We start from the raw sequence: 15,628 nt of genomic DNA on the forward strand, positions 1-15,628 counted from the left end.
TTGCAAAAAGACTTTATACTGAAAACCATTAAATTGTACACTTTAAAGTGTACAAAAGGGCGAATTTTAGAGGTGCCTGGGTGGCTCAGTCATTTAAGCATCTGACTTCGGCTCGGGTCATGATCTCACAGTCTGTGAGTTCAAGCCCCACCGTCGGGCTCTGTGCTGACGGCTCGGAGCCTGGAGCCTGCTTCAGATTCTGTGTCTCCCTCTCTCTCTGCCCCTCCCCAACTCATATTCTGTCTCTCAAAAATAAACATTAAAATAATTTTTTTTTTAAGGGTGAACTTTAGGGGTACCTGGGTGGCTCAGTTGGTTGAGCATCTGACTTCAGCTTAGGTCATGATCTCTCAGTTTGTGAGTTTGAGCCCCGCATCGTGCTCTGTACTAACAGCTCAGAGCCTGGAACCTGCTTCGGACTCTGTGTGTGTCTCTCTCTGTCCCTCCTCTGCTCACACTCTCTCTCTCTCTCAAAATAGACATTTTTTTAAAAAAGTGAATTTTATAGTATTTCAATTATATCTCAGTTTTTTGAAGTTTTGTAACTACTGTCATTATTTGACAGTCTGCCCTCCTTTATTGATATAGAACTGTAAAGGGTTTGGACTATAATTAAGTGCCATGTTGCTGAATTGAATTAAAGGCCCAAAATGGGGAAAATGGAACCCTTGATTTGTAGTTGACCATGTAATCAGTAATATCTTTGTGGCATTTTATAATTATTCATCAGGTATCAACAATTATGTAATATAAGAAAAAGTAATCTCTCTGGAGATTGTTCTTCATATATTATGTCAAGTTCCAACACAAAGGATTCCAAATCACTGCTTGGTTGGCTGAGTTGGAAATAGTTTCTCCACATTCACTGCCTACATTGCTCGAAGCAGGAACTGGAGCACAACTAACCAGGATTATACCAGCCAACTTTGTCATTCTCAGTGATCATATGACACTGAATATTGAAAACTGCTTATTTTGCTTGTTTGGAGAATTAAAACAAATCAAAAACTCTATTTCATCATATTTTCCAAATGGGAGTGACACTTCTCAGTAAGCATGATTTTTTAAAGTTATATACTACAGGCACGCCTCATTTTATCATGCTTTGCAGATACTGTTTTTTACAGATTGAAAGTTTGTGGCAACTCTGCTTCAACCAAGTCTGTCAGCACAATTTTTCCAATAGCATTTGCTTACTTTGTGTCTTTGTGTCACATTTGCTAATTCTCACAATATTTCAAACTTTTTCATTATTATTATGTTTGTCAAGGTGATCTGTGATCAGTGATTCTGACTCTCTGAAATACAGATCATGGTAGATATTTTTTAATGAAGGTATGTACCTTGTTTTTTTAGACATAATGCTAGTGCACACTTAATAGACCATAGCATAGTGTAAACATAACTTTTATATGCACTGGGAAACATTAATATTCATGTCACCTACTTTATTGTGATTTTCACTTTGCTGTGGTGGTCTGGAACCAGACTCACAGTATCTCTGAGGTATGCCTGCATGTTCCTCACAACCCTACATTTGGTTCTTCCTTATGATTTTTACATAGATGAGTGGCAACATTTTCATTGAGGGGTAAACTCTTTCATTGGGAAATAATATTCCATATTACAGATATTACACAGAATAATTTGGGGTTTTTTCTTTTTTCCTGTTTCCAGTTAGGAGACATGTCTTTAAGTGATAATGCCAGCATATGCCTGATGAGTATCATCAAGAAGGTAGCTGCCTTGAACGTCACAGAGAAAGAATACAGGGAAATCATTCATCGTTCACTCCTGGAGAAATTGAGGAAAGGATTGAAGAGCCAGACAGAGGTATTGGGGTTTGCGATTGTATTTTTGTCTTTTACATACTACTGTCTGTGAGTTTTGGTATTGGTTTTGTTTTTCCCTACTTATACTGTTGTTGAAAAGCAGTCAGTCTTATAAGTACGTTTAATTAAAATACTTGATTGCATAAATACCAAACTTTTAACAGGAGAATGAGAATAGAAAGGACAGCAGTCACTTCTGATTTCAGTTTGTGATTATAGTGGGAATATTTTACTTTAAAAAAAAGAAAAAAAAATTGTAATGGCTTTGTTGTGTGTTTCTTTGTATCCTCTAGAAAACAAATTCTTTAAAAAAATTTTTTTTCCCCTCAATTTGGCATTTGCAGAATATTCAACAGGATTATACCACAGTGCTTTCCTGTTTAATTCAAACTTTTCCAAATCAACCAGAATTTAAAGAGTTGGTACAGCTTACTGATTGCCATGATCCAGAAATGGACTTCTTTGAGAATATGAAACACATTCAGGTAGAAGACAGTTCTGTTCAGTTCTTTTTTTCCCTGTCTACAAGTATTTCAAACTGTTCTGTCCCATTTAAAAAGATATATTTTAATTTTCCAAAAAGTTTTGAGCCTCTGATTTCTTGGTCTTCTTGATCGTCAATGAAATTAGCACAGGAAATGATCATTTTCCTGGGGTCTGTTTTCTTTCATGGTATCATAAACCACAATTACAGTGTCACCTTTCTCTGCCATTTGCTAAGAAGTTTAACTGCTTTAGGATCCATTGTTAAACAAATGCTGTGGATTATATCTCTGGAAGCAAATCAAGGCACAGGTGTTTCTCATGTAACACATGGACTGCCCTTCACTCCTTTAATCTCTTTATGCAAAAGGAACATGATACTGGGGCACCTGGGTGACTCAGTCAGTTGAGCATCCAACTTGTGGTTTTGGCTCAGGTCATGATCTCACAGTTTTATGGGTTTGAGCCCCACGTCAGGCTCAGTGCTGGCAGCATGAAGCCTGCCTAGGATTCTCTCTCTCTCCCTCTCTTTCTGCCCTGCCCCCACTTGCACTGTCTCTGTCTCTCTCAAAATAAATAAATAAACTTCAAAAAGAAATGATGCAGAAATGGAGCTGGTCATAGATGAGTTCATTCAGTAACTAATTCTTATTTTATCTAACGCATAGATCCACAGAAGAGCAAGAGCCTTGAAGAAACTGGCAAAACAGCTAATGGAAGGCAAAGTTATGCTGTCTTCTAAATCTCTCCAGAATTACATCATGCCTTATGCCATGACTCCAATTTTTGATGAGAAAATGCTCAAGGTAGGACATTAGATTTAGAAAACATTAAACCTCAGGGCACCTGGGTGGTTCAGTCGGTTAGGCGTCATCCAACTTTGGTTCAGGTCATGGTCTCATGGTTTGTGACTTTGAGCCCCGCATTGGGCTCTGTGCTGACAGCTCAGAGCCTGGAGCCTGCTTCAGATTCTGTGTCTCCCTGTCCCTCTGCCCCTCTCCTGCTCACACTCTGTCTCTCTCTCTCTCTCTCTCTCTCTCTCTCTAAAAATAAACATTAAAAAAAAAGAAAAGAAACCATTAAACCTCTACCCATACCGTGACACGATTTTCCAAAATGCATATGGGGTCGGTGACATCCATGTTGATGTTGTCACCATAATTAGAGGCTTAGAATAGTTCTGAAGCCCTTAGAATGGTACTTGGCACACAGTAAATGTTCTATAAATGGTAGGCATTATTTTTATTTTCATTATTATTAGCTCGCAAAGGCCAGCCACAAAATATTTCCCCTCTTAGAAATGATCACATTACTAACATAGCATACTTTTATTTTTGTATCATAGGATTTAATTCTGATAAATACCATTAATCAGTATTTTCCCAAATGTCTTACAAGAAATGAAGTCACACAATAGCTACCTTTTCTTTAACACTTATACCAGCTACAGGAGCTATTCTAAGTACTTTACATAGTCTTACTTCATCCTCACCACAGCTCAGCCCTATGGGGGGGGATTGTTGTCAGTATATTACAGGAAAGTAAACTGGGAATATGTAAGGTATTTATCTTTCTCAAAGACCTACAGAATGAGAATCAGTATTTGAACTTAGGCCTGTCTTCACTGTTAGACTACACAGTGCCACAAAAACAGTGCCTGACATATTGTAAGACCCTGATACATGATATTTATTGATTAATAATCAATTTATGAAATTGTGATTAATGAAAGAGTGAAATTTAAGTCCAGTTTGAGGTGATATCAGGAGCTGTTGGTCAAACTTATTCTGTGTTGATCACGTGGTCTTGTGCAAGTGTAGGTTTCCCCTATTGTTTCAAAATTTTTTTAAAGAATTACCTACATAGGGGCGCCTGGGTGGCTCAGTTGGTTAAGCGTCTGACTTCAGCTCAGGTCATGATCTCACGGTTTGTGGGTTTGAGCCCCACATCAGGCTCCGTGTTGATGGCTCAGAGCCTGAAGCCTGCTTCAGATTCTGTGTCTCCCCCCCTCTCTCTGTCCCTCCCCCCGACCATTCAAAGATGAATAAACATAAAAAAAAAGAAAAGAATTACATACATAAATAAAAGAATACTCCCCCTAAATTCTGGCTCGAAGAGCCAGTAAGCATAACCAATTTATAGTTTGATGGCAGTAAAATAGGAAAGAGGTGTAGATGAAAAAAATAAATTATATTTAGTTTTGGTTGATGTTAACATAATATATCTCTTTAAACGTTTATTTATGTTAAGGGAGAGACTGCACATGAGTGGGGGAGGGACAGAGAGAGAGGGAGAGACAGTTTCCACAGTGTTAGTGCAGAGCCGGATGGAGGGCTCACTCCCATGAACCATGAGCTCATGACCTGAGCTGAAATCAAGAGTCAGATGCTTAACCAGCTGAGCCACCCAGGCATCACAATATGGTATATCTTTTTAGTGTTCTATTTTTTTGTTTTTAAACATATTTGTGTTTTTGTATTTACAGTTGGTTTCTGGTAGATAACATATAACTGGGTCTTGGCAGTTTTATCAAATCTGACAATCTCTGCCTTTTAATAGGTTTTAGACAGGGGCATCTAGGTGGTGCAGTTAAGCATCCGACTCTTGATTTTTGTCTCTGGTTATGATCTCACAGTGGTGAGATCAAGCTCAGCATCAGGCTCCACACTGACAGTATGAAGGCTGCTTGGGGTTCTCTCTCTCTTCTTCTTCTGCTCCTCCCCTGTTCATGCTTTCTCTCAAAAAAAAAAAAAATCGTTTTTTAGACCATTTACATTTAATATGATTATTAATATGGTTGGATTTATATCTTTGATGTTATTTATATTCCATTTGTCCCTCTCTTTTTTCCCTTGTATTGGATTAATTGGATTTTTTAAGCGATTTTATTTTATCTCTGTTGGCTTATTAGTTATCATTGAGTTCTTTTTATAGGTTTTACCTCTACATTAGTTCTGGTATCCTTTTTTTTTTTTTTTTTTTTTTTTTTTTCAGTTTATGTATTTTGATAGAGAAATAGAGTGCATGTGTCCAAGAGCATGCACAACCAGGGGAGGAGCAGAGAAAGTGGGAGAGAGAGAATCCCAAGCAGGCTCTGTGCAGTCATCATGGAGCCTGACTCAGGGCTCAATCCCATGAACCATGAGATCATGACCTGAGCTGAAACCAAGAGTCAGACACTCAACTGACTGAGCCACCCAGGTGCCCCTACCTATACATTAGTTTTAAACATATATTGTTATTTTTGCCTTAAACAGTCAGTTATCTTTTAAAGTGATCTTTCAAAATAAGGAAGGATCTTTTATATTTCCTTACATAGTTATAATTTCTGGTTACTTCCAATTACTTATAATTTTCCAGTTATTCCTTTGGGTAGATCCAGATATACTGCTATATCATTTTATTCCTGACAGGAAGACCTCCTTTAAATTTTTTGTAGTAAAGGTCTACTGGTGATGAATTCTTTCAGTTTCTATGTCTTTTCTCACCTTTGCTTTTGAAAGATGATGTTTCTAGAAGTTGTGGAATTCTAGATTGACAGGGGTTTTTATTCTTTCTATCCTTTAAAGATAATTGCTCTATTGTCTTCTGATTTATATCATTTCCAACAAGAAATCATTCTTATCTTTCTTCCTCTGAGTGTAATATATCTATTTTTAGGGGCTGCCTTGAGAATTTTCTCTATATCACTGGTTTTAAGCTAGTTGATTATGCTGTGCCTTAGTGTAGTTTCCTTCATATTTCTTGTGCTTGGGGTTTGTTGAGCTTTTTGGATCTACTGATTTGTAGTGTTCTTCAAACTTGGAATTTTTTACCATTATTTCTTCAAAGATATTTTTGGGTCCCCTTCTTGCCTTTGGAGACTCCAGTGTGTATTAGGCCACTCAGAATTGGCCCAAACTCACTGAAGCTCTTTTTTTTTTTTTTTTTTTTTCATTAGTTTCCCCCCCTCCACCCAGGGTTTCATCTTGTTTCACTTTTGTTTCAATTTTGTATCGCTGTGTCTTCAAGTTCACTAATCTTTTCTTCTTCAGAGTCTAATCTGATTTGAGTCCTATCCAGTGTGTCTTTCCTTCCAGAACTGTCTTTTTTATTTCTGAATTTTTGGCTTGGGCCTTATAATTTTATATCTTACCTCTCCTTAACATGCTTCTGCTTTCCTTTCCTTTCTTGATCTTATGGAATGTAATTTCATCAATTGTCTTTCTTTGTCTACTGTAAGTCTATTATCTGTGTCACTTTGGGGTCTGTTTCTACTGGTTGATTTTTCTTGTCATGAGAGGTATTTTCTGCAGCTTTCTTCTCTGTGTAGCTCTCTCCTCTCTATGCTTTGCCCTTTGGACTCTGGCTGCCACAGCCTTCTCTCTGCCTCCTTACCTCAGGGAGACCACTGGGCCCTTTTTGGGTTTCTCCTCTGCTATGACCTGACAGTTCTCTTCACACAGTGAAATTAGGATAATTATAAGACACATTTCATTTGTTGCCTTTCTCTCAGCTATCACTATACTGCACTGTTCAATGTCCAAAGTCTGAAAACTGCTATTTCATATATTTTTGTCTATTTTTCTAGTTTAAGGTATCAGGGTAAAACCAGTCCCTGTTCTTTATGGTGGCGTGAAAGAGATGTCTCCAAGGCATCTGTACTGTTGAATGCTGATCTGTATATTAAAGTTAACTTTAGTGTTTAACTTTACACACTGAATTTACTTCATTCACTGTCTATAAGCTTTAACCCATCAGGGAGGTCTGAGTGGGAAAAAGTACAAAGTATGAACTGATTAATATCCTTTAATTAAAGATGGTGTCATTTCTTTAATTGACAGTGTCTTTTCCTAGAGCTGTTAGGGGGAGTGGAATATAGTTTGGGCATTCTTTCCCTTCTATAATTGCTAATCACCTACTGTCTAAGGTTTTTATTTATTTATTTAAAAAAAAATTTTTTTTTAACGTTTATTTACTTTTGAGACAGAGAGAGACAGAGCATGAATGGGGGAGGGTCAGAGAGAGAGAGAGGGAGACACAGAATCTGAAACAGGCTCCAGGCTCTGAGCTGTTAGCACAGAATCCGACACGGGGCTCGAACTCACAAACCATGAGATCATGACCTGAGCCAAAGTCAGATGCTTAACCGACTGAGCCACCCAGGCGCCCCTGTCTAAGCTTTTTAGTGTACGAAGTTAGCTCTTTATATTATTAGCAAATACTTATTCTATGTTGATGCTCTTGATGTGTTTTACAGCATGAAAATATAACCATTGCTGCCACAGAAGTTATTGGAGCTATTTGCAAACATCTCTCTTGGTCAGCATATATATATTACTTGAAACATTTCATTCATGTCTTACAGACAGGACAGATCAATCAAAAGTTGGGTGTCAGGTATGTATGGTCAAGCTTATTTTTGCTTTGTTTTTAAAATGTAAATTTTGGATTATTTCCTGAAGTGGTCTAATCTTAGTTTGCTTTTACCTTGTATTAATGAGGTTATGCTAATATTTGTTGAATTCAAAAATACCTAAAACTGGTAAAAATAATTTTACTGTTGATAAGTCTTTAAATCCTTCACTTTAATCATCAAATGATGTTATGAATCAGACATTTCTGTGTACCTTCTTTTTTCAACAGTTTGCTAGTAATAGTGTTAGAAGCATTCCACTTCGACCACAAAACTCTTGAAGAACAAATGAGAAAAATTCAGAATGAAGAAAGTAAGTTTTTAAAACTTTCTTAAACTAGATTTCCACTCTATTCTTGGATAATTGATGTTAATGAATTAAAGATGGCAAAATTCAACTTATCACCTTTTTCTGCTTAGAGCAGTGACCAGTGAATGAGTCAGGGCGAAGTTAAAGCAAATGGTTTGAGTATTTGTGTAAAATCTTTTTTTTAACAATAGAGAAGGCCAGTCTAAATTATATGGGTAAAAAAAGATCTGAGCTTAAATTATTTATATAGAAATCCAATTTTACCACCTGCATGTATGGAAAGAACAGTAAGCAATGAATGCAAAGATAGTATAAGAAAAGAATTAAAAATTAGAGCAACAATTAATAAGACAAAGTAGATACAATAAGAAAGGATCATCAAAGCTAAAAATAGGTATATGAAAAGATTATAAATTGGCAAACCTCTGACAAGATTGATCAGTAAAAATAGAAGGCATAGGCATAATAAACATTAAGAATGTTTAAAGGTCCCAATCAAATTAAAAAGGTAAAATAATATTATGATCTTTGAACTTAAAAATTTGAATACTTGAGTGAGATGTACAAACTCTTAGAAAAATAAAATACAAAAGCTGGCTTTAAAAGAAATAGAAAATCTGGGTATATCTCTAACTACTAAAAAATCAACTCTGTAGTTATAAACCTTCTCCTGATGAAAATACCAGGTTCACATTGCTTTATAGGCTAGTTATACAAATATTGAAGGAATGGGTAATTTCAACCTTACCTCAGCTATTTCAGATGATTAATAGAAAGGAAGCTTCCACTAACTCATGAAGTTGGTATAATTGGTTAATGGAATTTAACATTAGCATGCAAAAAACATGTGGTCCTCTAAAGAGGCACAAGGGAAACATTTGGTTAGATTTAGTATTTATTCATGATATCAAATAAGGAACAAATAGAAATTTCCTTAACCTGTTAGAGGATGAACACTTAAATAGGCCAATAGGCTGTTTTTGCTAAAAGACATTGAAATATTTTGGCACTTAGTTTGCACTACTTCAGCATTCCTTCCTACTCAAGAATTTCTAATTCTTTGATTCACAGTAAAATCATTGCAGAGCCACACTAATAAATAGCAAAGACTGGCTTGAATTTGTAGGAACCATTTGTGTTTTAAACCATTAATTAAAACCATTAATGCTTTAAACCATTGATCAAACTAAAGTCTCTCAACGGTTTATCTTCAGGCAGTTGAATCTGCATTTTGCAATTTTGCATCAATAAAAACATTAAAAATTAAAATAATCTGCTTAACTGTCTATTTTCTTAGATATGACTAAAGTTTAAAATATTTATTGAGTACTATGAGCTGGACCTTTTGAGACATTATCTCCTTTGTTCTCATAAAAACCTTACAAGAACCTAGTTGTTAGTTACACCATTATTTTTTGATATGAGAAATTACAGTTCAGAAATGTAAAGTAACTTTCCCAAAGCTACACAGCCAGGAAATAAAATAAAGACTAATGGCTACCATTTTTTTGAAAGTCTGTGACGTATCAGAAATGTTTATTTGGGTGATTATAGACTTTATCTCATTGAATTGTGACAACAGCCTTGCAAGTGGTGCCATCTCCATCTTACTGATAAAGAATACAAAGCCCACTAGCCTTAGGTTAACTAACTTTGGTCATATGGCTTGTTAGCAGAGCCATGCCTGGCCTTGCCCCAGTACAACACTGCCTAATTTTCTTTAATGAACTGAGCCCTATAGTAAGGGACATTTCTGCATGAGAACTGTTGGCTGCATTATAGTTTTCATGCTCATGAGTATAGGTTTCTGTTTTTGGAAACCTCCAACCACAATACTTTGGAAGCTTTCTTTTGGTTAAGACCCTCCTCCCCACCTAGTCTCCAAGTGTATTCCCAACATAGCCTGCACTTGCTTTCCCACACTCATAACTGTCCGTTTACTTGTCTCTGTTCCACATTAGACTCCAAACTGTAAGACAGCAAAAAATCATAACCCTCTCATATAGTGCTGTTTCCTTTAGTACTTTATCTTACCTATCTGTAGTTGGAGACTAGATCGTTTTTATTGGATGTTGGTGGGAAAGACTTGTAACACAACTGTGTTGTTTCCTTATTTGATTTAAGGTGACTTTTGTTGTTTACTAAACATAGACACAGTAGAAGTGATTGAGTTGCCAGAGAATGAAACCATGGAATTAGAGCATATGGATGAGGAAGAGAAGGAAAACAAATGTAAGAATTTGTCAGACAACAACAAAGAACCGGGAAACCCCGATCCAGCTGAATGTCAAGGGGCCTCAGCTAAAGAACCTGAGTGTGTCACTGGGTCCATCTCTTTCCTTCCTCGGAATAAGGAAGAATTGGAGAGAACAATTAAAAATATCCAAGGAACCATAACTGGGGATATCCTACCAAGGCTACATAAATGCCTGGCCTCTACGGTAATCATTCTGGTTGGGGCCCAACAGAATGGGGCCCATTCTGTCTGTGTGAACCCAAGTGTTTGTGGCACTCTGTCAGCCTGAGGCTCCTGACTATTATTGATTGACTTCAGCTTTTGGATTTTCTTTCATCTCAACATTTCAGAATTCACCTCTCTTGTTTTGTCTCATCATCTTTAGGTTCATCTTCTGCTGCAGCAAAGCAGCAATTTTTCTCCATTATGATTTTCATCTGGTAGATATCTCCAAAGCAGATAATTAGATAATTCTCATTTCAAAAAAAAAGAGTCTTTAAAAATTAGAATATGTTTCCCTTTTCTACTTCTTGGCCACTTCTCTGCTGTTCAGAATTCATCTTCTTCCTGGGTAATAGGAATAACATTTAGCAGTGGATTCTCATGAAGTCAGAGCCTTTCTTTCTCAGGGTAAAACAGGGATTGGCAAACTGTGGTCCATGGGCTGGATCTATCCTGCAGCCTGTTGTAAGTAAAGTTTTTTTGGAACATGGTTACATTTATCGATTTGCATATTGTCTAATTCTGCTTTTGTGTTACCACAGCAGAGTTGAGTAGCTTCAACAGAGATCTTAAGCCAAAAATACTATCTGGCCCTCTACAGAAGTTTGCCAGCCCCTGGTGTAAAATACTGACTTGGTCATTTTGTATATTTGTAAATATAACTTTTTATTTGGGGCACTATATTTCTGTGTACGAACACTGTCACTCAAACTCTTGAAAATCCCGATTGATACAAATTTTTTATGATTTTTAGATATTTCACAGCAATCTTAATCCACATCAGTGAAAACTTGACTATTTTTTTCTGATTGTTCCTTTGGGAAAAAACATTCTCTCTTTTTATTTTTTTAATATAATTTATTGTCAACTTAACTAACATACAGTGTATATAGTATGCTCTTGGCTTTGGGAGTAGATTCCTGTGATTCATCACTTACATAAACACCCAGTGCTCATCCCAACAGGTGCCCTCCTTAATGTCCATCACCCATTTTCCCCTCTCCCCTGCCGCCCCATCAATCATCAGTTTCTTCTATTTAAGAGTCTCTTATGTTTGCCTCCTCTCTGCTTGAAACTATTTTTTCCCCTTCCCTTCCCCCATGGTCATCTGTTAAGTTTCTCAAATACCACATATGAGTGAAAACATATGCAATCTGTCCTTCTCTGACTGACTTACTTTACTTTGCATAATACCCTCCGGTTCCATCCACATTGTTGCAAATGGCAAGATTTCATTCTTTCTCATTGCCAAGTAGTATTCCATTGTATATATAAACCACGTCTTCTTTATCCATTCGTCAGTTGATGGATATTTGGGCTCTTCTTTGGAAAAAACATTATTATTCCTATTATTTTTATAATTCTTTGAGAGTTATTCTCAAATTGCATAATTTAGTTTGTTTTTTAAGACCGTGAACTTAGAAGTGTCATATCAAAGAGCTTATCGTTCAAATGCAAGATTTCAGTGTTGGTAGGTCCCCGATCCATTTATTTTTGTTTTAGTTTAACCTAAATTTTTCTTACAGACTAAAAGGGAAGAAGAACACAAGCTCATAAAATCCAAGGTTGTGAATGATGAGGAAGTAGTTCGAGTTCCTTTAGCTTTTGCCATGGTTAAACTAATGCGGTCCCTTCCACAAGAAGTTATGGAAGCTAACCTGCCGAGGTATATTGTATGACAAATTAGAAATGTTCAGTGAAACTCAAAACTTGGTTGTTTCTTCCTGACTCTTGAGTCTCTTTTTGTGAGGAAGAGACGTATTGTCACAATTTGCTGTGATTTAGAATCCTAATTGGGGGGCACCTGGGTGGCTCAGTTGGTTAAGCTCAGGTCATGATCTCACAGTTCATGGGTTTGGGCCCCACGTCCAGCTCTTTGCTGACAGCTGGGAGCCTGGAGCCTGCTTTGGATTCTGTGTCTCCTCTCTCTCTGCCCCTCCCCTGCTCACACTCTATGTCTCTGTCTCTCAAAAATAAATTGGCCTTAAAAATAATTTTTTTTTAGAATCCTAATTGGGAAATTTGGGTAATGAATAATTAAGAGACCAGAGGATGTCTGTATTTTTATTTGCTTCTGGTTTTTGATTAGTCCTTTTCAATTTTTCATTTTCTAGTATTTTGCTGAAAGTGTGTGCCCTCCTCAAGAACAGAGCACAGGAAATCAGAGACATTGCACGCAGCACTCTAGCAAAAATAATAGAAGATCTGGGTGTGCACTACCTACAATATATTTTAAAAGAATTACAAAGTACCCTTGTCCGTGGATATCAGGTAAATTGCATTATGCGCCTTATATTCATTCAAGTTGGATTGAAGTTCAAATATTTGCAATTTGAACACTACAATTGATGTTGCCTTCTGTCTGTATTCAGTAAAGTTGATCCACTGAGGTAGTAATCAAGAATATTCATAAGTTTCAGGGCTCAGTCAGTTAAGCATCCCACTTGATTTTGTCTCAGGTCATGATCTCAGGGTTCCTGAGTTCAAGCCCCACGCCAGACCCTGCACTGACATCACGGATCCTGCTTGGGATTCTCTCTCTCTCTCTCTCTCTCTCTCTCTCTCCCTGAAAAATAAACTTTTAAAAAAAGAATATTTACAAGTTTCTAATCAGCATTTTAAAAATCTATTAAAAAACAAACAAACAAAAACTCCCGTGTCTGATTTTCATAAAGATACTTATAGGCCAGGGTTATATAACCTTTTTTTCTCAAATCATTTGATATCAAGTTTTGTATTTTGAGAGTTCTTAAAAATATTCTTATTGAATGCATATTGAATTTATTACCACAAATGTGAATAATAAAGAGCATAGGCATTTGTTTAAGGATTGAAACATACAAGTAATGAAAATAATAGGATCTCCAGGTGGAATAGAAAGCTCTTTGAGTGGTGACGTGGCTGGCTGGCTCCTTACTACTCCAAGTGTTCAGCAACACCTGGGAGCTTGTTAGACACGCACAATTTAGGACCCTACACCTGACCTATACTGCCTGCATTTCAGTAAGATCCCTGAGTGATTTGAAGTTCAAGAAACACTGTTGCTTGTTCTTTTCAAGTACTCAGTCAAGACTCTGGGTAGTTAGCTTTACCTTCTGTGTCTAAATTTGCTCAAAGGTAAACTTCCTATTCTGTGGGTTCTAAATCTAACGCAGTAAAAATATCAGTATTTATTTTAATTGTCTCTCTTGGTATAGTTTTTTATTTTAATTTTTTTTTAATGTTTCCTTTTTGAGAGAGAGACAGAACACAAGCAGGGCCGAGGGGCAAAGAGAGAGGGAGACACGGAATCTGAAGCAAGCTCCAGGCTCTAAGCTGACAGCAAAGAGCCTGACACAAGGGGACGAACCCACCAACCCTGAGATCATGGCCTGAGACGAAGTCGGACGCTTAACCGACTGAGCCACCCAGATGCCCCTCCTGGTGTAGTTTTTTAATGGTTGCTCTAGGAATTACCATATACATCCTTACTTTTTTTTTTTTTTTTTTTTTTTTTTTTTTCAACGTTTATTTATTTTTGGGACAGAGAGAGACAGAGCATGAACGGGGGAGGGGCAGAGAGAGAGGGAGACACAGAATCAGAAACAGGCTCCAGGCTCTGAGCCATCAGCCCAGAGCCTGACGCGGGGCTCGAACTCACGGACGGCGAGATCGTGACCTGGCTGAAGTCGGACGCTTAACCGACTGCGCCACCCAGGCGCCCCTATACATCCTTACTTTTAACAGTCTACTTGGAAACAATATTTTACATCTTCAAGTGGAATGTGGAAACCTTACCACCATATATGGATCCCTTCACCCTTCTTTTGTTTTATAGTTGTTTGTATATTACATCTCTATATATTGGAAACTTTATTGGGCAATGTTAGAGTTTTTGCTTGTAATTGTCAAACATATCTTAACTCAAGAGGACAAGAATAGTCTATTAGTTTGCCCAGATATTTATCATTTCTACTTCTCTTCTTTCATTTCTGAATTTCCAAGTTTCTTTCTGGTATCATTTCCCTTCAGTCTAAAGAATTTCCATCAGCAGTCTTGTAGAGCACATGTGGTGGCAGCAAATGCTGTTAGTTTTCTGTCATCTCTGAATATCTTTTCACCTTATTCCTGAAGGATACTGTCATTGGATATCTGATTCTACATTGACAGTACTTTTCTTTCAGCTTCTTAAAAATGTTGTATCACTTCCTTCTGGTCTTTTGGATGAAAAATCCAGTTATTCAAAACAGTTTTCTCCTCTAAGTCATGCATCGTTTTCTCTGGCTGCTTTAAGAACTTTTTCTTGGCCTTTATTTTTTAGTAGTTTGACTGTAATGTGTCTAAGTTGGGTTCTTAACCCAACTGATCACCGGTAGATACATATGAAATTATGCCTTTAAAGTTCATTCTGGGGGGCGCCTGGGTGGCTCAGTTGGTTGACTGTCCGACTTCAGCTCCGGTCATGATCTCGAGGTTCATGAGTTCAAGCCCCACATCAGGCTCTGTGCTGACAGCTCAGAGCCTAGAGCCTGCCTCAGATTGTGTGTCTCCCTCTCTCTCTGCCCCTCCCTGCTCATGCTCTCTCTCTCTTAAAAATAAACACTTAAAAAAAAAATAAGATAAAATAAACACAAAATTTTTTTTTATTTTTTATTTTTTTAATTTTTTTTTTTTTAACATTTATTCATTTTTGAGAGAGAGACAGAACGCAGGCAAGGGAGGGGCAGAGAGAGAGGGAGTCACAGAATTTGAAGCAGGCTCCAGGCTCTGAGGTGTCAGCACAGAGCCCGACACAGGGCTCGAACTCAGGAACTGCAAGATCATGGCCTGAGCTGAAGTCGGATGCTCAACCAACTGGGGTGCCAGGCTAGCTCAGTCGTTAGAGTGTGTGACTTTTGATCTTGGAGTTGTGAATTTGAGCCCCACATTCACTGTAGAGATTACTTAAAAAAAATAAAATCCAATCTGTGTATTGACAACCAATTATGTTTCCTTAGCCTATGATCATTATCTGGTGTTCCCTGTGATAATTTGTAACACTAGAAGCAGTATAAAGAACGCAGAAAGCGTGAGAGGCAACATAGTGTAGTGATGCAGAGCTGGGGCTGTGGCACCAGCTCTGTGGTTTCAAATCCTGACTCTACCACTGCCTACCCATGCAACTTGGGGCA

At 37.4% G+C, this 15,628-nt stretch overlaps 1 protein-coding gene across 2 annotated transcripts in view; it reads left to right on the forward strand.

Moving 5' to 3' along the window:
- The window catches only part of UTP20 (UTP20 small subunit processome component), a 107,509-nt gene that overhangs the window by 69,671 nt on the left and 22,210 nt on the right, over positions 1 to 15,628 (forward strand). Inside the window, exons 36-43 of one of the 2 annotated variants that reach the window (XM_045466176.1) lie at positions 1,678 to 1,833; positions 2,177 to 2,317; positions 2,984 to 3,121; positions 7,555 to 7,694; positions 7,941 to 8,023; positions 10,172 to 10,461; positions 12,005 to 12,144; positions 12,593 to 12,749. In XM_045466176.1, coding sequence (XP_045322132.1) covers positions 1,678 to 1,833; positions 2,177 to 2,317; positions 2,984 to 3,121; positions 7,555 to 7,694; positions 7,941 to 8,023; positions 10,172 to 10,461; positions 12,005 to 12,144; positions 12,593 to 12,749 — 1,245 coding nt within the window. Of the gene's footprint in view, positions 1 to 1,677; positions 1,834 to 2,176; positions 2,318 to 2,983; positions 3,122 to 7,554; positions 7,695 to 7,940; positions 8,024 to 10,144; positions 10,462 to 12,004; positions 12,145 to 12,592; positions 12,750 to 15,628 lie in introns of both variants that reach the window. The other variant, XM_045466175.1, reaches the window with a different exon arrangement.

The sequence above is a fragment of the Leopardus geoffroyi genome, chromosome B4 (assembly GCF_018350155.1).
Source record: "Leopardus geoffroyi isolate Oge1 chromosome B4, O.geoffroyi_Oge1_pat1.0, whole genome shotgun sequence".
Taxonomy (NCBI): domain Eukaryota; kingdom Metazoa; phylum Chordata; class Mammalia; order Carnivora; family Felidae; genus Leopardus; species Leopardus geoffroyi.